The sequence below is a fragment of the Diaporthe amygdali genome (assembly GCF_026229845.1).
Source record: "Diaporthe amygdali strain CAA958 chromosome Unknown NODE_38_length_435494_cov_65_447576, whole genome shotgun sequence".
In the NCBI taxonomy this organism is placed as follows: Eukaryota; Fungi; Ascomycota; class Sordariomycetes; order Diaporthales; family Diaporthaceae; genus Diaporthe; species Diaporthe amygdali.
Window position 1 is genome coordinate 30,421 of NW_026517058.1, and position 23,118 is coordinate 53,538.

The window sequence follows — 23,118 nt, forward strand, 5'->3', positions numbered from 1 at the left end:
GCACTCATCCATGATGAATTCGACAAGTCAGATTCACTTCCGAGTTTTGTAAGTCTCTTTCCGTCGAGATAACGTAATTCCAAAATGACTATCGTGGCTTTAGTGTTCCCTGGTCGACCAGAGGAACCAATCCGATATAGTTGACAGCGGCTAACCCGCTAACGTCTTACTCAATAGACGCCGTAGGAATCTCGCTTCAGCCACTCAGTCACATCGTCAGTTCGGACTCCGCTCTAGCGGGATACCTGGTCCCACTTCTGATAAGATCCGAACACCATACCTGACTCGGATCCCGAAGGACGGACAGCTTGTAATATCGTCAAATGCTTCGCTGCGGATGCATATTGTCCTCACCTTTTCCATACTATTTGGCCGTGAATTGTACAGGATTTGGATAATCCTAGAGAAATTCCCAATAGTATTCAGCATGTTCTTTTAGTAGATTTCTTGGTCAGAAAGACTTTGCCACAAACTAACCAATTACAACAGGGAAACATATCTAAGTATGATCTGCATTTGTAAGACCGAAGAGTTGATAGCCTACAAAGAGAAAAGCAACAGTCGCGAATGGAACTAGGCCAAAAAGGCAATGTGGCTTACATTGTTCGTCTGACAACCCCGAACGAATGCTTTGGATGTTCAAAGTCGCCTGCCTCAGCTGCGCATGACGTGGCTAGAGACACCTTCTCTCTGATGTAATGAGAGTTGACTTTGAACCTTTCTTTCCCACTCATTTGGATTAGACGATCCAGGTCTCAAGATATGATGTGCCTATCTCTTAATGAGGGCTTCTTAGGAGGATCATGGGATTTCCTTCCAGCCGTGCTCCTCGCAAGTGCCATCTTGTACACTTTTGCTCTTGGCCTTTACCGCCTCACACTTCATCCCCTGGCAGGATTCCCTGGACCAAAGCTCTCCGCCTTCACCGGGTGGTACGAGGCCTACATTGACATCTTCGGGGGGCCTCGAAACACTTTCGCCTACGAGATCCAGCGTATGCACGGCAAGTACGGGCCCATCGTCCGCATCAACCCGCATGAGCTCCATGTCAGCGATCATGACTTTTTTGACACCCTGTACGCTGGCGGAGGCTCTAAGCGTGATAAGTACCCTCCCAGTGCCAGTGTCCAAGGGACGCCCGATGGCATCTTTGGCACGGTCGGCCATGATGCGCATCGCAGGCGCCGTGGCGCCATCTCAAGCTTCTTCTCCAAGAAGTCTGTAGCAAACAATGAGTCTCTCATACACAGCAAGATGGAGCTCCTTTGTGATGTTTTCGAGGCGGCCATGCGCAAAGGCGAGGCTATCAACATTCGTGTACCTCTGCTGGCTTATACGACCGACTTCTACTGTGCTCATGCTCTGGGCGATAAAGGGGATATGAACCTCTTGAAGGACATGAGAAAGGCCCAAGTCTGGAGGGACAGCATAGTCGGGCTGCTGCATCTTACGCCGTTCGTGCGACAGTTTTCTTGGATCGTGCCGCTCGTCATTGAATTGCCCATGTGGCTTATTAAGTTGGTCTCGACAGATATGGCCCTTGTGATCCAAGTCCTCCGGGTACGTTACTTTTGCATAGATCATACTCATCGTCTCTTTCCCCTGGATTCTTACAACCAGCCAGGATATGAGAAAACAGGCAACAGATGCCATCCGAGATTTTGAGCAGTCACCCGATATCAAGGGAGACCAGGTCAATCTCATGCAGGCTATCCTCCTTTCAGACCTTCCACCGAGAGAGAAGACTCGCAATCGGATGGCGCAGGAGGCCTTTACCGTCTTGACGGCTTCTGGGGACACGATCGCCAGAACGCTCACCACGGCGGTCTACCATCTGGTCGCCAATCCTCACCTCCTCGGCAGGCTTAGGGAGGAGCTGACGACCGTAATGCCAGGCCCCAAATATGAGGTGAGGCTTCAACAGCTTGAAAACCTTACCTGGTTCGTAAGTTTTGCGCATATCTACGGTATCTAGTCTAGTCAGAGATTGATCACTAATGCTAGGGCCCTTGTCCTAGACCGCGGTCATCAAAGAGTCCCTGCGAATTTCAGCTCTGATTACTTCTAGAGCGGTCTTGCAAGCGCCTGGAGAGTGTCTCACGTATCGAGATTGGGTGGTCCCCGTAAATGTAACTTCTCCCCCCCCCCCCCCTCTCCTTCTTCCTTTCGGGTGATTAGTCACTAACTTCAGCAAGACCCCTGTGGGTATGACTCTTTCGGATCTCATGATGGATCCCAATATCTTCCCTGACCCAGAGACGTTTGATCCCGAAAGATGGCTCGAATCGAGTCCACTTTACGCTCGGAATGCCAGACACTTCGTTCCCTTTCATCGGGGCCACAGAAGCTGCATTGGAATCAAGTGAGTACTTCCCTTCAAAAGGGCCGAGAAGGAGTCCAGTTCTAAATTATGATGCGGCAGTCTTGCATGGGCAGAGATGTACATCGCTCTCGCGACGCTCCTCCGCCGATTCGACTTTGAGCTGTACGAAGTTGTACGGGAAAGGGACATTGACCACCACCGTGATTGTTTCCTGGGAGAGCCACGAGACGACACCAAAGGTGTCAGGGTCATGGTCTTAGGCATATTGCAGTGGGTGCGATCGGGCCGTGTGGGCTGAAGACACGTGGCATAGGGCATCAGTACATCCACTGACGGTGGGCCGGTTTTCTATTCGTAATCGGTTACAGTCTCTACCTAGTTTGGACTTCTTGTGGTATTGTTCTTTTCCTGTATTAGAGGAACTCGCTCAGAGACGGTCAATGGGCAGGTCACTGGGCAGGTTGGTTGTTACATTGACTGCATGCACGTCCATGCCGGTCACGCTCCTGGCTGATGTCAGGCCCGATATAGTTGACGATTTTTGATTCGCCCGCTATTTACGTAGTAGAATCATTGCTACAAGGGTTAGCTCTTGATCTTGATGACCAGACGACCCACAGTTGTGAGCTTGGCAGAGCTTCGTGATATCGCCAGCGAAGACCGTGCACACGAACCTGGCCGCTGGTTGGATCCGAAATATGTAAGTCGCTGTCATGCCAGCATCGCTACCGGTATGATCTATAACACCCTGTGGATAACAATGTAAGGCAACGAAAAGCTGCTTTTTAAGAGGCAATCGAGCGTAGAGAGGCGGTCGACGATGAGAGCAGCCACACCGTAGCATGCTTGCTTTGTGGGCCCTGCAAGACGAAAAACACATATCAGAGTGCTCAAGACAGATTTAACAATGCGAATAATATTATCCACGAGCCAAGCTTACAATGTGTCGCTAACGACGGGCTATTAGAGTTTATCCTCTCTCGGAATCTTCAAGTACATCTGCAAAAGAGCCTCTGGGACCGCAAAAACATAGCTCGGATCATCGCACAATTATACAGATCAGTCAGCACCTATCCATTGCCGCCTGAATCCAAGAATTCCCGACATTCAGATCCCGCTGTCGTGTTGCACAACTTCCTGGGCTGCCGCGTACGAATTCCATGCCGCGCAGGTACTGTTGATCGCATCATAGTCCAACACATCGGGTGAGATCCGCATCTCAGACTCACGTTCGAGGAGCTGAACTCCGAAGCCTTCAGATGTGTGCCAAGAGATATGACAGTGCATTAGCCATGCCTGCAAAGACGGTTGTTAGTGTCATGGCATATTATACATTGTTGTGACGGAGGGGGAGGGCACGAGGCGTGTCCACCAGGCAAAGAAGCGCAGGACGTCACTTACACCCGGGTTGTCGGTCTTGAAAGCGATCACGACCCATCCACTGGCAGGCAGCATAACGACGTCTCTGCGTGGGGCGTTGGTCAAGGTCAGGTTGCTCGTCGTGTTCGAGAACTTGCCGTATCCGGAACCAAGTACCCAGAAGTCATGTCCGTGCAAGTGCATGGGGTGTGCTTGGGCAAACGCCGAGGAGATAACAAAATACACCCATTGATCAGCATCGGGGAGCTCGATGATACGTTGCTGTTCATCCCATGTATCGTTGCCGTCAAGGACTTGGAGAACAGTAGGGTATTCCCATTCCGAATAAAAGGAGTAACCACCCATAGTCCAGAGCAGGGCGTTGTCGGCAACTTGAAGGCCGGCGTCTGAAGAGGTTTCAATATCGGCAGCATCAGTTACATCGATGGAGAGATATGGAACCAGATTGGTCGAATCCTCATCATCGCACGAATCGGTATAAGAATAAGCGGAGGTAGCCGGATCTTCAGTCGAGTTGCCGTAACGGACGATGCCCTTGACGTTATCCCCTTTACCAAAAGTCAGCAGAGCTCCTTGGGACATGCTTGAGTATTGAAAGCATTACTGACCGTCACTGAACTCGGAGCATGTCTCCTGTGGAATGGCACGGAGCCAAAAGTTCCCTTCGGTCAAGTCTTTCGCCTCCACAATCACGTCGTATCGCTGACCCATACCAATAGACACATCTGTTGTATTATACGGTACAATGGGAACAAAATCCGTGGAGATAACCTCCAGCGTGTGGTTGTCGATCATAAAACGGAAGTGCTGGTCTGCCGCAGCGTTGACAAGCCGCAGTCGATACCGTTTCCCAGCCTCGAAGCTCGTTTCGAATCGGGATCCTGACTCATTATACGTGTTGGTACCGTTGATGAGGCCGTTGACAGCAGTCGGTGGCCCTCCAGTGGCAGCCTCGAGAACTAGATTGTCTGCCGTGTCCTTGTGTGACCTGTCAATACCAAATGTTCAAACAAGCTCTTGGAGGTGACGAAGAGCTTACATGGTACCAATCGTTCAAGAACAAGTTGCCGAGATCCTCGTCGTAGTTAGCCGTTGCTGGGCCGTTGATCACAATGCCACCGAAGACGCCATCCCAGGCTTGAACGTAGAAATGGCTGTGGTACCAGCCACTTCCGTACTGGGTCGCTCGCCACTTGTATGTGAAAGAGTCACCTATCAATGTAAGCAAATCGTCCCATGTCGAGGTTTACTGGGTGAACGAACCTGGGGCGATTGGGCACTGCGTAACGCTGGCAGTACCATCCATGTAGTCCGTCCAATTTTGCCTGATGCCGTGGAAATGGAGAGATGTTCCATTAGTCTGAAGAGCATTTGTAACGTGCACCACTGTGAAGCTGCCTATTAGCCACATGTCGCGGGACAAGGCCGGTATAGGGAATGCCTACCAACCCAGTCACCCCAATCTGCCATGATTGTAGGTCCTGGAAGAGATCCATTAATGGTCTGTACTGGTATTTCGACTCCATCTGGGGAAGCAGTGCCGTTCTCGATGTTGAACCAGTATTCTCGAGTGACGCCCGTATCGGGAACAGACTCATAGTAGTTCGTTGAGATGTCGAAGCCGTCGCTCCAGCACGACCGTGTTGAAGGAGAGTTGACACATGCCACAGCTCGAGAGCTAGATCCGGGCGCTGTAGCGGCTCCGAGGACTCCTGGCAATGCAATGAGAGACGACAATACAAAAATTGAGCCAAACATCCTATCGATGTGGCAGTAAAATGAGAGACAAACAGCAAACGAGAGACAACAAGAAAGAGTGAATGGAATTATGGGAGAGGCAAGACAAGGTAATTCTTATCACTAAAATGATCGTCTACCGGATCTGATTTATTGTTTGAGCAGGAAGGCCACGGTTGATATATCGTCGTCTCGGCCGAACCGTGAAAGTGGCAAGAAGTCAGGTGCCCTGCGTACGCACCAGACTAGAACTGAAGCTTATCCACACATGATACTGGACTCAATTGCTTTCCAGCGGCATCTCCTCCAGCTGCATCGCACTAAGGTATTATCTCGGTCTCCGCCGAATTCTCCGATGCATCAGCTCGACATCGATTAGTTGAGTAAGTGAAATGACTCTAAACCAAGGAACAGTATCCACTGAACAGTGGGATCTCGACCCGTCGATCCCCAATTCTCGAGAAGCGTGGATCACTCGCGATCGTCGCGAGCCGCGCCACCTTAAAACGTAGGCTGTTGGGGCTCCAAAATAGGGTCTCAGTCTCAGTGTATAGCGCCATCTTGAATTGTAAACAACGGGAAGTGGCGGAACCGGAGCTTGTGCCAGTCATGCTTAAATCGTTTTCAACACATTACTTGATCGAGCGGACCACAGAGCCTCAAGCAGGACACCACCCGAGATTACAGAATGCAACTTAGTTAGTGTCGACTTTGTTTCGTTATCCGGGATCCTTGCGAGATGATGCCGAAAGGGGCAAAGGCCTCGATGTTGACTCTGGCGGAAGCTGTGGGGAACGATCAGCTAGCTTCCTGCAAGGAAGACGTACCTGCAGACCAAAGACAAAAGCCACTGATGACGACGACCTACGAGGACATACACAAATGGTGGTCTCTGATGGATGGTCCATGATCTTTCGGCTTCGCTGAAGATGGGGCCGAATTGGAAAGTCGCAATGTATGATGAAACACTTTTGAAAGCGATATGTAAAACCAGCAGCCCATTGCATAGTTTCTCTCCTAATTTGACTTACGGGCACTCCATCTGTGGAATCCCTTATCCTCGAATCGAGGCAGCGATAAAAGCAGTCTCCAAGACACAGCCACAAAACCTAAGCTGCAAGTCGTAATTTACTTCCTTGCGATAGACTCTATCGAACGCGGGCCTGTGGGGATATGTTTAAACACACAGCGGTCAGTCGAATTCTATGGGATCGGGATGTGGGCGAACAGTGGATCAGGGTTCCACCTTGTTCCGCTCACATGCATTGAACAATACGCGGGACAATAAACAAAGCCAGGGCGGTATGGATATACGTGTAAAACCGTACCTCAGTAGAGTTGTGAATGCTTGTAGGGCTGCTGTGGATCTCAAGGTTAAGGGGCTTCCCGGTCCTGCATTGAGAGAAATAATGGGGCAAATTTGTGTAGTGTGGAAACACTTCTTCTGAGTACTCGTGAGATCCACGTTGTGCTGAGCTTCGCTGTCCGTTCTTCGCCGTGAGAGTGGATCTCATGAGCTGTATATTTTTAACATCATAATCGCCGACTTGTCCGAGCTGGTTGTCCGAGCTGATATGGTGATGGTAAATGCAACAAAGCACCTCAACGGATGTCTATTAGAGAGATCTCGGGCAAGTCGTTCTAGAGACCTCAGACTCCCATAGTTAATTCGCCGACCCCAAGCTCCGCTCCGCTCGTTTCGTCCATTCTTTCTTTCTCGATCAGTTAACCAGCACTGCTGTCTCTCATTCTCGCTCTGCGATCCAAGCAAAATGAAGTTTCTCACCGTTCTCTCTTTGCTGTCGTACCAGCTTTCACTCGCTGCGGCCTCGACGATTCCAACTGGTTTATCGAAGCGCGCGGCTCAATATAATGCCACCCTCCTCGCCTATGGAACTAGCACTGACGCGTGGCCAGTGGCATACGGGCTCGATGATGGTAAATATATTGTCGCCGTCGCGTTTGTTGTCAGATTCGAAGCTAAAGCAGGTGTACTTTCTAGCAAAACTCTACGTTACAGCCAACCCCAATGATACTACTGCAAATCTGGTGCCCTTGACCTGGGATATGTGAGTTGAAATCGCGGCTGAGACTGCTTCCTTCCACGAACTCTCGTTCGAAGGGGGTCAAGCTGACTGTTATTTCAAGTGCTGCCATCACTGGCCGGAACTGGATCGCCAACGCCACATTCTCCAACGGAACCGAAGCAGGATCTATGTACATCATGCAGCAGGACTTCGACGCCGTCGGAGTCTCCCCAATCGCCAATATCGCCAACGTCAACGGCTCAGTCTCGGGCTTCGCCATGTTCGCCTCGCAACTGGTATACAATAATAACTCCACACTCGAGTCGCAGTTCTGGGCTCAGTCAACCGACACGGATGATGTCTACGCCCTGATGTGGAATACTGAAGGCGAGCTGCAGAATAATAGCTTTCCCGTGACAATCAAGGCCACGTCGGACAGTTCTTGAAAATGCGGACAAGCTTATAGACAGCGCAAGTTGTGAAATAGGGAGAGCCGGCTTCCAAATTATGCAGTCAGAGGCGTTCCATGTCTAATCTTTATTGTGCAGATACCTTGATTATAGCCAATCAACTTCTCGTTGTCGTACCAAATTCCAGAAGAATTCTTCCAGTCTCGTCACATTGCAAGATTGTCCAATGTGCCGGGCTCCTGAGGAATATAGCGTTCTCATGGCCTGCAGCGATTGTGTTTCATTGCTTGTCCCATTCTACGAAATCTCAATCAAGGGGTGTTCGATGCCGAGTCATTTGGCTGCCGGTTCCGCAAGCTTCAATCATGAGCGCATGTAATTGAGTTTTGCGATTGCATCACATGTCACGGATAATGGTCGAATAAGCTCCTGTCAATTGCATTCCTGCCCAATTTTCTCTATTCCCCTAAAAGATCGAGAAACTCATTCCATCCTCTCCACTGCTGCAGCATCTCGTCTTGCTGTTCCACAAGGGCAGCAGCCGCCTGAACTCTTTCTGCGAGCTTGGCTTCACTCTTTTCGTACTCGTTGACTGCCAACTGAAGTTCATTCTTCTTGGCTTGCAGTTTGTTGACCTCGATGTCCAGAGCATCGAGGTCCATTCCCTCCAAGTTCTCGATAATGGCAATCTTGTTCCGCAGTTCCTGGATTCGCTCCAGACTCATGAACAAGTTCTTCTCGAGAAAGTCTCGTGCATGACACACATTCCTCTTCTCCTCATACCCGCGATTCTGGTAGTTCTCGTCTGACTTGCCTCCTCCTTGGATGACATTAAAGCCATCCTGCCAGACAAATGACCGCGCCATCGTGGTGAGAAGAATCTCGGTCAATGGCAGATCGTTCGGGTTGAAGAACGGCAATGCAGCGACGTGCACGATGTCAGGCTCAAGATCCATATAGTAAAGCAGGCTCACAGTCAATGCCCACGTCTTCGTGGTGTTCTGCAGACTGTTCGCTGCCGGATACAGAGAATTGACATCGGTACATTGCGGCACATGTGCTTTAGTCCCCTCCGCAATGGTCTCAGCCGTACAGCCAACCATGACTGGCGCCTGGATTTGGTAAGTCTCGCCTCTGTTCTGAACATCAAGTGGCATATCGGCCCGACGACGAAACATGCGTGCGAGTTCTCTTAGCCTTTTGATCGCCTCAGTCGTTGGACCAAATCGTGGCTCGACATCTGGGTCAGCTCGCCCAGCTCTACTATCCACATCTTTGATGAAGTCCCTCGCTGCGATGTGCAATGGATCCTGGTCATCCCAGGTCCTGTCGTTACTGTTCCACGTCTCCGCACCCTCCGCGTACTCATCGACCCAATCGGCCAGAGCACGCAGCTCCTTGATGTTAAGGAACTTGCCTTCTCTGCCCTTGATTGACAAGGACACCACGTAAGTTCCAGGGCTGCAGTTCTCATTGTACTGACAATTTGCGCCCAGGTCCTGATCCTGGTACAGGTCATATGCCAAGGTGCCTGCAATGATAGACCTAAGCAGCTTCACGTTCACGTAATGAAGAAGGCTGGCCATTTGCAGCAACGGCACGCCTTCCTCGAAACACTCCAGGGTCTTACCAATGGAGACCTTACCACGCACTCTCTCCAAGTCCTTGACAACATCGCCAAGCATCAGTGTGACCTCAAAGAGGCTCTCATTCTTGTCCAAGGCCTCAACCAGCTCGGCCCTTATGCCCTTCATCAGCGGCATCTCCGCCGTCGGAGTGTAAGTAACGGCGACCGGTGCAGCCATTTCGGTAATGATAGTTGTAAAATGATTCTTAATGTTGAATTTGTTAGTGGTTCAAGACTGCTTTTCGGCTGCTCGATCGTTGTTCTTTTCCAACGTTGCTCGAAGTCGAAGTGGGTGGGAGAGCGTTTATGTAGGTTACAAATGAGCAAAGTGGTTCCCATTGTGAAATTTTCAACGCCATTGTTGCCTTTCAGAAAAACTTGATATCCAAACAGAGTGAAAGCGACATGCATACAAATGACACCTCTCGAGCTTGTGCTCAGCTTCCGAATATCCAATCCATCTCTCTAAGATTCATCGGATGAACCACCCAATTGAACTCCACACAACGCATTGCAGTGTATCAACCTACCTTGGTAGAAAAAATCCTGTCAATTTACCTAGGTTGACATACCAATCGAACCTGGTGTGGTGATATGGGATAAGTGCAGGACCTGATTTGGTGTGTCTTCCTGACCGCAAACACATACAAATTTGGTGTGTTTTGCGGTCAGCGATATACACTAAACAGCAGAGCTGGGTGTGGGGATGGGACTTGGACTTATTTTTTTCGTGTATCTTGCTGACCGCAAAATACACCACAGATTACAGCCCAAAGAGTGGTGAGAGAGTTTTAGGTGCGTGACTGATAGCTAACCCACTGATGAATGGGGGCACCCCGGAACCGGCCTTATTAACCGGCTTGGATTACACCCAATCCATTATTCTGGCACAGTGAAATGGAGCAACTTGCAGCAGCCAGGCTGCTGGACGTGAAAGGGAAAAAGGGAGAATTGATAGTTGTTGGCTCCCTATGTTTTAAAAATAACATCCTGTCAATTATCTTATACCTTTCTCTTATGCAAAGTCTATTCTGTGGTATCGAACATTGTATTCAGACTACGCTTAAGCTGGAGTGCAGGTTAACTTCAGCCCCCCTGAACTCTATTTTTCACCCCAATAGACGGACCGCCGACGCCGCCGCGCTCTCCAAACTGGCCATGTTCCGTGCTTCCCTTGTGCAAAAGACAGGCTGCTACAAGCGAAAACCATATGTCGAGCCAGGCACGTTTGATACGACACCGGAGATTTTATAAGGTTTAATACGGCGACTGCGTCAGGCCTTACCCAGGTCGGCCGCTTGGATATTGAGAACCCACTTCTTCGAAGTCAGTCAATCGAATGATAGCTCTGCTAGTCGCCGTCTCACTTCAGCGGGGTCCCATTCAACCAAGATCCGATCCCGAGACTCGTCCATCTTCCGCTTCACAAACAACTCCATGGTCTGCTGTTCCTCCTGGCTTAGGAGATGCAGCCTCGTCTGCCACAAATCCTTGTCCACGACCTCTGGGTCCCGCGAACCGAAAAAGCGCTCGTCCAGGAACGTCCAGAAGACAGCATCAAATGCCCAGCTCTTCCTCGCCGCGTAATTGAGCCAGAAGCGACCGGTCTCCCAACTCTCTTTCATATGTGCTGAGAGGGGCAGCCCGTCAAGAAAGGCTGTCCCATCTTCCTGATCCTCCACGGCCTTCAACCAAATCTCCAACTGCGGTTCGTAGGCCTTGCTCCATTCGGCCACCCCACCCGGCTTCCACATTTCTGGCGTTTCGAACAGTAGCCACCAGGGTGGATCGAGCACAAACTGCGCTGGTGCTGCGTAAGTAAGCTCCCAGTCGATCATAGCAGCCAGCATATCGTCCTCTGCACGGTCCAGGAGGGCATTGGATGGCCGGAAGTCGTCGCACCAGAGGCGGAAGGGGTTCGAGCCGTTGGGAGCTGGAAATCTCGGGCGCGTAGCTGCTTGAGCAAAGGCAGACCAGTTGTCTTGGGCAAATCCGAATGTCGACAGGTGGCCCCGTTTGGCCAGCCTGAGAAACAGCTGGCGCGATACGTATTTGTTCCGACAGTTGTCTTCGTCCGAGACAAGATCATTGTGTTGAAATATAAGCTGTGTTAGGTGCATAGTGGCCAATTGCACATACCACTCATCGGCTGTGGCAAAAGTGGTATCTTTGGCAGGAAAGACGGCTGCTGGAATGTTGCCAAGCTGCACCATGCTGCTCATATTAAAGGTGAGAGGTCGGCCAGCAACCCGAAAGGAGCCATCAACCTCGAGTAGGGACCCGATGCGAGAGAATGTAGGCTTGGCGAGCTCCAGGAGACACAATGCCATGATGCCCCACAGACTTCTCAGCTTGCTCTCAGGGAGCTTCGGGTTCAAGGTCGGAGTCAGGGCTGGGTCCCGATCAGGAACACAAAGAGGTCGTGTCAAATTGCCCCGGTTTTCAATACGGCAGAGCATGAGGAAAGGCCCAATGCTCGAGCCTTGGCCGTAATGAAGCACCTGAGCAACGGGGATGCGAGTGTTGACCCTCAGATATTTCGCCACTGCAGCCTCATAGAGCACCTTTTCGTCGGGGAACTGGGCTGCTGCCGGCCAGGGCACTCGCACCATGACGAGTCGTCTTCTTCTTCGAAACGAATTCTGTAGTGGATATTCAAGCCTCCTGTGATGATACTTAGAATCTTGGCAGGTTTGCCGCACTTTTCTGTGACAAAGGCTTCGACTCGGCAACAAAAAGATTCCTTCCGCAGTTTCTTCTCGGACTCTTCTTCTGCAGCGTCGCTCTTATCCCATGCGACGTCATCGAAATTTTGCCGGCCCTTGTACATTCTGGACAGGGTTCGCGTTCTGCAGTCTGTAGAAGACTGAGTGTATCAACTCACCCTCGGTTGCTTTGAACGTGGCAAGATACAGTGGTAGGGACACGGTTCGCTTGTTGCTCAGAAGATCAAATTGAGGTAGAGGCGAAGGTCTCGAAGCCTAAAGCCAAGTCGAGGCGTGAATAAGTAGACTATGTGTTGTACTCACGCACGGCGGGGCCGACTTCAACCTGCGTACTCGGAAGAAGAGGGACCGCTGGATGAGCGAATGTAAGCATCGAGATAGAACAACATCACAGAACTCCATCCTCGTTATCAGCAGTCAAGACTGTGCCCAACAAATATTGATCTAATTAGCTGTGCGAAAGGTGTTAATGCTAATCGCACTCCATTCTGTGTGCCAGAGTTAAGGCTGGGGATTGCTTCCAGTAGCTTGACACAGCAATGTTTGGTGCAGCTGATTATTTGGTGTGGACTGCTGGGCGCAATCCACACCAAATTTGTATGTGGATTGCGGTCAGCGATCCACACCCATTGAACTTGGGTACCCCGCACCTAGCTGCTATTTGGTGTGGACTGCTGAGCGCAATCCGCACCAAATTTGTATGTGGATTTCGGGCCAGCGATCCACACCAATTGTAGTCCACACTCTGTACACATCCCATTATGGCGCAGTGTGCATCGCACCTAACAAGCGTAAGAGCAGAAACATAACATGATTGACGCCGACTGCTTGAAGATACAGATGTGCAGAACCACCTTGACTGTAAAGCGTGGTAGTCTCAATTCAATTATGCCTCTTCACCACTGAACCTGCCGTGACATGGCTGTGCCAAAGTCCTCAATTATTCTCGACCACATTCAATTCTGCAATTCGTGGTGCGCATGCTTCCAAGTTTTGGAAGGGCCTGTGTGTTGAAAATGTTAAGACCGGGTGACTGCTGTCATCTCTTACCTGCTGTGCAGCTAGACATGATGGGACCATTTGGCATTGTCTCGCTGGTCTTCGCTACAGATTCGGCCATGGCGTGGCTATTTCGAGCTGCGGAATTATTGATGACGCTCACTTTTTAAACACCGAGCGGACGTGTGTTCTTTAATCATACATGAGTCCACAAGTTACCTCTTGCAGAAGCTAGAACTGGGGTCCGTTGACTTTTCCTGCTTCTTGAGCTCCCATAAGGCTTCCTGGCTCTGCCTACCAACACCCACCAAGCTCACCCAACAATGGGTTTGACTCAGCAAGCTCACCATTGCCTGACTACGGCGGAAAGTTATCCCATCATGCGGCTGTATTGGAGATGGATTACAAGCAGAGAAGCTTTGACATATACGTGCCTTGAACTCACCATGGGCCGCAGCTCGCACGAGAAGCCAGACTGTTGGGTCATATGTTACCAACTGCGCCAACAATCCCCAAAAGGGTGACCACCCTCAGAAGCCGGACAGTGACAGTGAGCTTGAGTGATAGTAGTAGGGGAAACGTTGCGAGTAACCCAGGTCAACCGGGACACTCCGTGATCGTCTCGGCTTCGTTCACGGAGGTCAGCCGGTCGAACCAATCGAACAAGTACCCCGAAAACGAGGCTATATACTCTCCCCGCCCGGAGGATGTCCATCTAGGCGGTGCATGAGACTCTGGCCGGATGCTGGTCGGCTCCACGGACCATACCGCCTTGGCCGTGGCATACATCTCAAGGTCGATCTGAGCGGTTGTGTTTCACACCTGTATTCTGGGCCTGACTGCTTGGCCATGGCGCTTTGGCTGGGAGTGGCGGTGGTGTAAGTATGAATGTATTCTAAAAGTTTCTGCTGGACCAGAGCACAGGATTCACGTGCGGCGACGAGGCTCATTGATACCAAAATCAGACATCAATGACGTTCTCATGACCGCAATGCTTGTCTGCTGAGACTGGACTGTAAAGTTGTGGGATTGATTGGGCAGCAGAGCCGGGTGCTGACAATTTTGAGCTCAAGGCGCGAATGAGGAATGTCAGTGTGTGTGCAGCTTTTCATCTGGTGTGGACTGAGCGCGATCCACACCAAAGACCACAGCTTTGCTGTGCGGGGAAATTAATACGATTTGATTTTGGTGTGGACTGCTGACAGCAATCCAGGTACAAAATTGGTGTGGATTGCGCTCAGTGATCCACACCACAGCCCCAACTTGCTGTGCGGGGTAATGACTGCAGCATCTACTCAGTGTGGATTGCTGACCGCAATCCACACCAAATTTGTATGTGGACCACGGTCAGCAATCCACACCAAAGGGAAACACACCAATAGCTGCACCAATGCTGCACCACTTTCAATTGATTATGCATCAACTATGCGGCCGAGCGAAATTGAATTGTGCTCTAAGCATCTCATCCTCCATATGGATTGGACAATAGTTTAAAGATTTGTAGACAGATTGGAATATTCAACGCTGATGCGAGAGCACGAGTGTTGGATCCAAACCGGAGCGCTGCGCTCAGAGACACGGTATGGATGGCGGTGACGCTCCGTTGGGATCGCTTTGCTCAGAGAACGGTGAGAATCACAACGTGCCTGATCGAACTGCGAAACGCCAAACAATCACCGAACACATGCCCGATCTCAGTCAACACCCGGGCACAGTTGTGCCTGCATTCCCATCTCGGTCCATGTCTGATGCATGCACAACTTGAAGTGACTGGTACATGTTTCTCCAGACTTCGAGGTCTGACGTTACTTTTGGACTTCATGATCACTGCGTCGTACAAGTCAACATATTTGCGCCACTCATTCACTGCACCACTTGAGCACATGGCTTCTGCTCTCAACGCCTACACTGATCGAACGCCTGGAAGACATGTCAAGTTTCATTGGTGAAGTAGCTTTTTATATCGCCAGTGCACAAGACTGCTCGACTCGGGCACGTATCTATATATTTGGTATTATCTTCCCAAGATACAAAGTGGGTGGACAGATGAGAGAGGCTACTGAGCAGTACGACTATGGATCCCATCCGCAAGATTCATTGCTGGCTGAGCTCGACACAAAAACGGTTCCAGCAATCCTCACCAGTTGATGGAAATGCTTCTATTTATCGGGCGATGGGGCACGGCGGCGATGTTCATGTGCAAGGCCTCGCAGAGCTCCAGGTTGAAAGAGTGGGATGAGGAAATGAATGTCTTTCGGACGCAAGATGCCAAGTCGTCTACCGCCACCGTAGTGATGAGATAATGTTAGGCAGAGTCAACAGTTGAGAAGGTCACAGTGTGTGTCGCTGAGCGCAATCCTCACCAAATTGGGTGTGGATTGCGCTCAGCAATATACACCAAGTGACTGGTGTGGGGAAAAGAGCGCAAAATACATACAAATTTGGTGTATTTTGCGGTCAGCAAGATACACCAGACTCACCCTGCCACTGCGCACATCAGAAGTGCGGAGCTTACCCCGCATTACCATTTGGTGTGTTTTGCTGACCGCAAAATAGACTAAATTTGTATGTGTTTTGCAGTCAGCAAGATACACCAAGAGACATGTGCGGGGTAAGTCTGGTGTATCTTGCTGAGCGCAAAACACATACAATTTAGTGTATTTCGCGGTCAGCAAAACACACCAAAGCATTTCACCACCACATTGACACTCACACCTGATGATTTACTTTGACATTACGAGATGCAGCTGTTGCTGGACACGATGCATTTGAAGGAATCTTCTCGCAATGTTCTTCATATCATTCTGGATTCCATCTTGCACAGTATCAGAAGCATTGCGGTGACAGCAGACCTTCGGTCAGAGAGCAAGTGGTCTCAATGCTGTTTTGCGATTCCTCTGGACTGACCTACGTTGCTCCAATCGCCAGACAGTCTGCATTGGCTCTGATCTCCAGTATGAATCAACCAAACATGGCCTTGCAGCGAGTGCGACGTTGACAGCCGAGCTCGAAATTCCCCGGCTTCTCGTCATCCCATGGGATATGTCTTTGTCCTTGTTCACTTACATGTACGTACCACATGGTCCAGCTCAATTGTCTTCAATCCTCTCAGCAGTCCAGAGGTCTCCAATTGCCGTGGCCGTAGACGATGCAACGTATCAAGCCAACCATGCGATGCAGCTCTCGTACGCAATTCTTCCAAGCTGATTTGTTCGCGGCCGCAAAGCTGTGTCAGAATCTGCAGACCTTATAACTCTTTTACATTTGGCCAGCGAGGGCAAATCTATATGCAAAGCATTGAGATTGTTGGCATGCAATATGCACTGGTGAGGAAAGATGCATTTGGATTGGCATCAATGGCTGGTGGGCAGATGGTTACGCGGTACATCTTACTTGGGTGTATCTTGCTGACCGCAAAATACACCAAGTTTGTATGTGTTTTGCGGTCAGCGATATACACCAAAATCGGTACCTGGCTACCCCGCACGAGACGTCTGGTGTGTATCGCTGAGCGCAAGATACACCAAATTTGTATGTATTTCGCGCTCAGCAAAATACACCAAAACTAAGGTGCAGACCTTGCACCGGTCTTGAGGTATGTGTGCTGCTGACCGCAAAATACACCAAATTTGTATGTGTATTGCGCTCAGCGAAATACACCAAAAGTCATGCCCACTCAATCCTCACCACCAAATTGCCAATGCACCACCCGAAGCCCAAGTGCGGCAAGCCCATGGGGATCAATTGAATATAAGATGGCGCATCTTGGAGCATAACTTGAGAGTAATCCAAGTATTCTGTTAGGTGTCGAGAAGCATCGCATGGCTCTGGGAACGACCATTGCACCAGTGCATCTCGGCACGGTCATGAGAATCCCAGGAGGACCGCAACATGGATCGCCAGCGGAGTCAAGCACACGCAAACCGCAGATTGCTTTAGAGGACCTAATTTTTTCTCAGTCGAGAGACATTCTTTCAATGCAATCATTTGTTGAAAACGTCACATAATCTGAGCTTGCCCAAATAGCCTGCTTCTATTGGCCGCTCGACAATATCCCGCCGTCGTGCTAAGTCTTATCCTATATGTGCGCCACCAAATGCATCTTACTCTTCCCATATCTCATAAGTGTATTGCTCCATCCTCCCTGTCCACGGCCACGTCATGTCTGGTTGCCCACGACCATTCAACGTGAGATTCGCACACGCGGAGCCAATCCTCAGGCTCTTCAGATGAGGTAACGCGCTCAGGGTGATATTCGCTGCCAGTTCGGTTGTTTCAGCGTCTTGTTGCGTCACTGCCCGCCCATAGACTCTGCCCTCTGGCCCATCATATGCATTCCCGCACCAATGCCCTCCATCGAAGCCCAAATCTAGGTCGCTGGAAGGGGGGAGTTGTAGATTTTCCAGGTCTGGGAATAGTGAAAGGACCTGGAGATATGTCTGATTGGCATAATTTAGTAAATTGAAAGATATGTGACAATTACAGAGACGTGTCTTGCTACCTTCATCGTTTCCCCTGGTGGGTCTCTAGAGTACGGATCTCTGCCCGCTTTCCAGTCCATTGAAATTGCATCAGGACCATACAGATTACCGTCCATGCGCAGACTCGTGATATTCGGCGTCGCGTCAAGGATATCTGCCGATTAGCGTCATCAAAAGACAATATTGACCACTCGAAACTCAGAGAGTCACCTTACCTTCGAGCAAATGTAATGTCCAACCGTCCCATCCTGCTGCAAGTCGCCACTCTTTAAGATTCTTCAGCCCCGTTGATGCTTTGACCAGGTCGAGGCGATGGCCGCTACCCGTCCTCCAGCTCCAATGGTGAGAATAATCTCCTGCCTCCAGTACCTCCAAATTAGGACACCGCGAGACGAGGTAATCACTCCCGGCTCCTGGCTGCAAGTACTTAACGCTCGGCAACGTCAAGTCCTTCACCACGAAAGCAGGTTCAAAGGCCCGCGTTGCCTCGCTGCTAATGCCCCAATCGAGCCTCTCTAGGTTGCTCATTCGTGCGAGCACATCCGCAAACAACTCCGGAAGGGCAGGCGGTGGAGAGGTGGGCTCCACATACGTAGAGTACTCACTATCGTGGATGTAGACATCGACGTGCAAGTGCTGTACGTCCGCCAGAGCAGCCTCGCAGGCTGCCATTTCTCGTAGCCGATCGCGTGCATTGGACCAGCCCAGTCGCTCCTGGCAGCTGTGGTATTGAAACCTGTTGTTGTCGATAAGGAGGTGGGTGAAGAGATCCTCGGGTAGCGCATGGTCGGGCGCGACGGGGGACGTCCATAGAGGGGAGTCTCGGGAGCAGAGTGATTTGGCGACGTTTGGGTAGCGGGAGAGCCATGCTTTGTTGGTTGCGAGCCAGGGGTGGTTCGTGTCTAGAATGAATCGGGGAATTGGGGATGGCCATGGCTTTCCAAGCGGGAGCAGGCTTTGGAGTAGATGCATCGCGAGATGATAAGGAGTCCAAGCAGATGCGGTGCCTGCAAAGAGGAGACAAAGACTGAGGAAAAGATAGATGCGTCTCATTTCGTCGTTCTGCTAGCTGGCGGCCCCTAAAATTCCGTATTTCATACAGATATCAATAACAAAGTGAAAAAGTTTCGACACGAATTTGGGGCTCGAACATATATAGAGACCATATTGGCCCCTATCATGCTATGTTGTTTTGACTCGGTCATTGAGGACAACTGGACCCTTGAGTGAAATGGCTGCCTAGCACTATAGTATCTCAAGAGGGTTAGACCAGGCCCCACAGGTGTGCTTACCTCTCTGCAAGACTACTGTGCCGCGTTACGGCCCGTGGGCGTTAGGAAGAGTTGCATGTGGATAAGCATTTGGTTATCTGCTGATTTTTACGTTTCCGCACATTCGTCGACTGAGTTTCTTGGAGTGAAACAGGCAGATTGTTCCTATACAGCGTTATTTCGGCGAGCGATAAAGATCATGGACACGCTTGATGTTGCAAACTGCATCACAAAACTATGAAGAAAGTCATATTCAAGTCGGTTGAACCTCGGGCTAACTATTCAAGAGCAGTAATCGAGTTTTGATGTTACTCAGTTCATGTGTTCCTGGCTGTTGATAGTTCTCCATCCACCAACTACTCGAAGAACGCAATGCTCCTACACTCGATACTCTCTCGCACATTAGCATCAGGAAAGCTGTCATCCCAGAAAGCCGTGTGCGGCGTGCGCCAACCGACGCTGCGGTCACTGTCGTGGAACTTGAGCAGCAGCGCCTCGTCGCGAGTCATTCTTGAGAAATACCACCAACGATGGTCAGGGCTATGTCGAAAGATCGCAGCCGCCAGCTGCTTCTCATCGTCCATGTCCGCGAACATCTCGTCTCCCTCAGGTATCTTGTCCACTACCCAAAGAATATTCGATTCTCCCTCATCATCTCCGACGCTCTGCGCGTCACATACGGCCAGTGGGCATACCTGTGGCGGCGGCGAGAACGTCCGCCAGAAGCTGGAGATGATGAAGCGCGTGAAGCCAGGGCCGCCAGGCCGTTCTTTCTCGTAGACACGCTGCGCGGCAGCAAGCTGGCGGCTGGGCTCAGTGTCAACGTGCACCTCACCTGCTGGGGGTTGAATGCCGCCGTAATGGCGATATGGCCCCTCCGACTCTTTTGGCTTGGGTATGTCCCCTGAGGTGCGGATCATCCAGCCCGTTGGCACAACGAAATCGGCACCAAAGGCGCGCTGAACATGGTCGCGTACTTCGTTTTGATATTTAGCCTCGACTTCGGTCTTGTCATGAAAGTCGAGTATACTAGTTGGAGCGTCGAGCAGCTGGAACCCATGGCGATCGAATGAAAAGTGATCCTGGATGTCTCGGCCGTCGCGGATTGTCGTTGCGTAAGGGCCGTAGCGACCTGTGTTCACCTCGACTCCGGCCGAGACAAAGCGCCGATTGATTTTTGGTCCGTCTAACAGGTATTTCAGGTTGGCTCGTGTGTTGCGAACAGTTTCCTCAATTTGATCTTTGTTTGTCGCCATCATTGAAGTTTCGTTATCAACTTGTCAATGACTTGGTTTGTTGCGCGTTCCTTGTGAAGCAGATTTCCCCGCGTGTGCTGCAGTGGATGTAAGCTGCATGGGTGAAGTCGCTTTATCACGGATTTAGAACCTTGCGATGATCAGGGTTGCAGTCGGATCGGATCTCTACAAGTAAGGCCCGATAGGGGCTACACTGAATTCTCGCCGGATAGTTGTTCCCTTTGTACAAATTACCAAGGTTTACATTGAGTGAGAGCACGAGACATATGGAATTCATAACAGTAATAGCAAGAAACTATAGTGTCTTTTTATAAGTAAGCTGTCAAAAGGGGAGCAGTGGGACCAAAATCATTCGCATCATTGTTGAAATTGAACGGAGTGTTCAAGATCGCAGTGTTAGATGAGTGTTGAATAATGGACTTAAATATCTCCTTTGATCCATCGTACATACCTTGCTTGGTAGTACTTTGGACCCATTAATCTCCTTTGTCCCTGTATCTCCCGGGACCAAACCATACTGAAAGTAACAGTCATTGGAGTACTGACACACTACCTTCACCTGCGCGCATTGCGTCAAAACCTTGAGGTTCTCAATCGCTAAATTGACCGTACAGCGGGACCGATCCTTTGCTCAATGCCGATCCTTCGACTAAAGTGATAGTTGTAAGGCTGCTGGTTGGTGTGGTCCTGGATGTAGTAGCGAATGAAGGTAGAGAAGGAACCATGGAAGATGAAGCCGTGAAAACAAGGCTTATGAAGGATCAAAACGAAACAAGGTTACTCAGAGAAGTTGTAAACGCAGAGGGAAAAGAAGAAATCGAGTCATATTCGACCATAGGAATTGTACGCTGAATTTTGACCAGCATATATTCTATCCATTAATTCTCTGCCATATCATAACCGGGGTGGCCGAAGTCCTTATGAACGAGCAAGCAACCATGGTACACACCTAAGATTCGCCACCCAGGACATTGTTTTCTTGGCCCGGTAAAACCCGATCTGTAGGTGAGCGTCCATTCAATTTGTATCGTACGAGATAGCACACTCGTCGGTATCGCAGCCTAGCCGCGGGCGCATTGAGGCCACTTGGTTAGAGCTTAGATGCCTGGGCTCAGATTGAAAATATTGGGGAAAAGTGGCTGGGTTTGGTTGAATTCAACATGATTGATTCTTTTTCTATAAAATGACACAGGTTGCGATAGCTTCTTTCCTCCTTTCAGGTGCTTCGAGAATGCTCAGGTATGTTTGGCATCTGTCACCCGATGCTGTTATGAAACCTCTCCGAATTGAAATGTATATATACTGGATGAAAAGAATTGATCAATGCTTTCGTAGCTCAAGAAGGTGGTAGCCTCCAGGGCTCGTCAGTACAACAAACCTTCCCGTGTTCATGCGAAGGAAGGATTCGCATTTTGCAACAGCATCTCAAAGTATGCTTGGTTCCAGGTACCAGCCTCTGGACTTGGTTTGTAGGCGTCGGCCTTTCCACAAAACGAATCATAGCGAACAGCTGAGCTGTCGCTAGTCCCGTCACTCTCCCCACCAGGCTTGACCCACACGAAAGCATCGGCCAGATCTGAGCCAGTATCAGCGGAGGGGCGGAGACCAAACCCAGCACCATCCACGTTGCACCAGTCACCCCACTCGTCACGAAGGCCTTGGACCCCGTTCCGTCCTGGGAATGTTTAGTAATTGGACAGTAATTGTGCTGATACAGCACCAATTCCACAAAAGTTTTTTTTTTATCACAAAGAAGAAAAGACTCACCAGTATCCACGATAGCATGGTTAGGCATGCCGGCAGTAGCCAGAGCTGCGCCAAACAGTGACACGTACTTCTCTTCGTTCTGAGCGGCATTATATTGCCCGTCAGGATCACTGGCGAACTCGCCGGGCTCGGCATCCCTGGTCGATGTCAGTACTCCTCTTCTCTCTACGAGGCTCCAAGTGCTAGTCCGATAAGTTCTTGACTGACCAGGAGTTCCATCCTGCAACATTTGTGGCAATGCCTCGAAACTGCGATGGCGAGCCGGCAGCCTTGTATGCGCTGGCCAGCTCTTCGGCCCCGGGTTTGAGGTTGTCATTCCAGCCCAGCCAGCCACCATGGCCAGCATCGAGATACATGACAACGTTGGGCAGGTTAAGTGTAGACAGCGCATAGGCAACGCCGTCGCGATATCCAGCGGCACTGTCCTGACAAGTGGTGAGGTCGATGTTCGTGACCAGGTTGGGAAGCGAGTCGGGCTCGATGACAAGGGCGAAGGCGGTGTTGGGGTTCGCCTTGAGGATCGCAGCGATTGCTTGAGTTCATTTTAGATCATTTACGTTCTCTCATTGTAAAAGTGATTGGGCGGAGATTAACGCACGGTCAATGTACTCAGTCTTGTACCGGCTGAGCTCGCCCACTGCCAATTCTCCATTCGAGGCTTTCGCGGCACAGTCTCGGCCTGGAAGGTCGTAGATGACGACACCTAGGATATTCTCACAAGGCACATCGGCGATGGCGGGCTCGAGTCGCTCGATATTAGCGATTGTGTCGCTTTGTTTTTCGCGTCAGTTTCTCGCTGGAACGTCATTGCTAATCGATTCGCTGTATGTATAGAGACTCACACCCAGACAAACGATCCGACATCGGCAACCTTCGAAGCTTGTTCCTTCAAGGGGCTGGTCATGTTCGCCGCCGCCGCCTCGATCTCGGCACGGTAGAAGTTATTGGCGTGCAGAGTGTGGGACTCCCACACATTGGTACTGGCATCGAGGCTTACAGCCGAGGCGCATGCCTCGGCGGCCTGCCTGGGCAGGGCGTTCAAAGTCCGAGACGGAGCTGCATTGACAGAAAGTGCCAGGCCCAAGGCCGAGGAAACCACGTACTTCATTGTGGA

The 23,118-nt window shown here is 50.5% G+C and overlaps 8 protein-coding genes across 8 annotated transcripts; 2 read left to right on the plus strand and 6 right to left on the minus strand.

Annotated features, from left to right (window-relative positions):
• Positions 1-13: 13 nt before the first annotated feature.
• Positions 14-2,621, plus strand: J7T55_005256 (cytochrome P450; the record flags this gene model as incomplete). The annotated part of the gene is made up of 7 exons (XM_053133563.1): positions 14-48; positions 178-381; positions 490-518; positions 821-1,560; positions 1,640-1,941; positions 2,192-2,362; positions 2,423-2,621. The coding sequence occupies 7 exons, from the start codon at positions 14-16 to the stop codon at positions 2,619-2,621; spliced, it is 1,680 nt and encodes a 559-aa protein (XP_052988442.1).
• Positions 2,622-3,430: 809 nt separating this feature from the next.
• On the minus strand, positions 3,431-5,461 carry J7T55_005257 (laccase; the record flags this gene model as incomplete). The annotated part of the gene is made up of 6 exons (XM_053133564.1): positions 3,431-3,619; positions 3,725-4,251; positions 4,312-4,681; positions 4,743-4,915; positions 4,967-5,089; positions 5,149-5,461. 6 exons carry the CDS (start codon positions 5,459-5,461, stop codon positions 3,431-3,433), a joined length of 1,695 nt encoding a protein of 564 aa, XP_052988443.1.
• A 1,751-nt stretch (positions 5,462-7,212) lies between these two features.
• J7T55_005258 (Glycoside hydrolase family 12) lies at positions 7,213-7,913 on the plus strand (the record flags this gene model as incomplete). The annotated part of the gene is made up of 3 exons (XM_053133565.1): positions 7,213-7,378; positions 7,443-7,509; positions 7,589-7,913. The coding sequence occupies 3 exons, from the start codon at positions 7,213-7,215 to the stop codon at positions 7,911-7,913; spliced, it is 558 nt and encodes a 185-aa protein (XP_052988444.1).
• A 422-nt stretch (positions 7,914-8,335) lies between these two features.
• Positions 8,336-9,682, minus strand: J7T55_005259 (uncharacterized protein; the record flags this gene model as incomplete). The annotated part of the gene is made up of 1 exon (XM_053133566.1): positions 8,336-9,682. The coding sequence occupies one exon, from the start codon at positions 9,680-9,682 to the stop codon at positions 8,336-8,338; it is 1,347 nt and encodes a 448-aa protein (XP_052988445.1).
• A 1,153-nt stretch (positions 9,683-10,835) lies between these two features.
• Positions 10,836-12,116, minus strand: J7T55_005260 (uncharacterized protein; the record flags this gene model as incomplete). The annotated part of the gene is made up of 1 exon (XM_053133567.1): positions 10,836-12,116. One exon carries the CDS (start codon positions 12,114-12,116, stop codon positions 10,836-10,838), a length of 1,281 nt encoding a protein of 426 aa, XP_052988446.1.
• Positions 12,117-17,332: 5,216 nt separating this feature from the next.
• Positions 17,333-18,682, minus strand: J7T55_005261 (uncharacterized protein; the record flags this gene model as incomplete). The annotated part of the gene is made up of 3 exons (XM_053133568.1): positions 17,333-17,637; positions 17,808-17,864; positions 17,926-18,682. 3 exons carry the CDS (start codon positions 18,680-18,682, stop codon positions 17,333-17,335), a joined length of 1,119 nt encoding a protein of 372 aa, XP_052988447.1.
• A 655-nt stretch (positions 18,683-19,337) lies between these two features.
• Positions 19,338-20,237, minus strand: J7T55_005262 (uncharacterized protein; the record flags this gene model as incomplete). The annotated part of the gene is made up of 1 exon (XM_053133570.1): positions 19,338-20,237. The coding sequence occupies one exon, from the start codon at positions 20,235-20,237 to the stop codon at positions 19,338-19,340; it is 900 nt and encodes a 299-aa protein (XP_052988448.1).
• Positions 20,238-21,625: 1,388 nt separating this feature from the next.
• On the minus strand, positions 21,626-23,112 carry J7T55_005263 (uncharacterized protein; the record flags this gene model as incomplete). Its single annotated transcript, XM_053133571.1, has 5 exons — positions 21,626-21,912; positions 22,005-22,141; positions 22,212-22,536; positions 22,603-22,775; positions 22,847-23,112. 5 exons carry the CDS (start codon positions 23,110-23,112, stop codon positions 21,626-21,628), a joined length of 1,188 nt encoding a protein of 395 aa, XP_052988449.1.
• Positions 23,113-23,118: the final 6 nt, after the last annotated feature.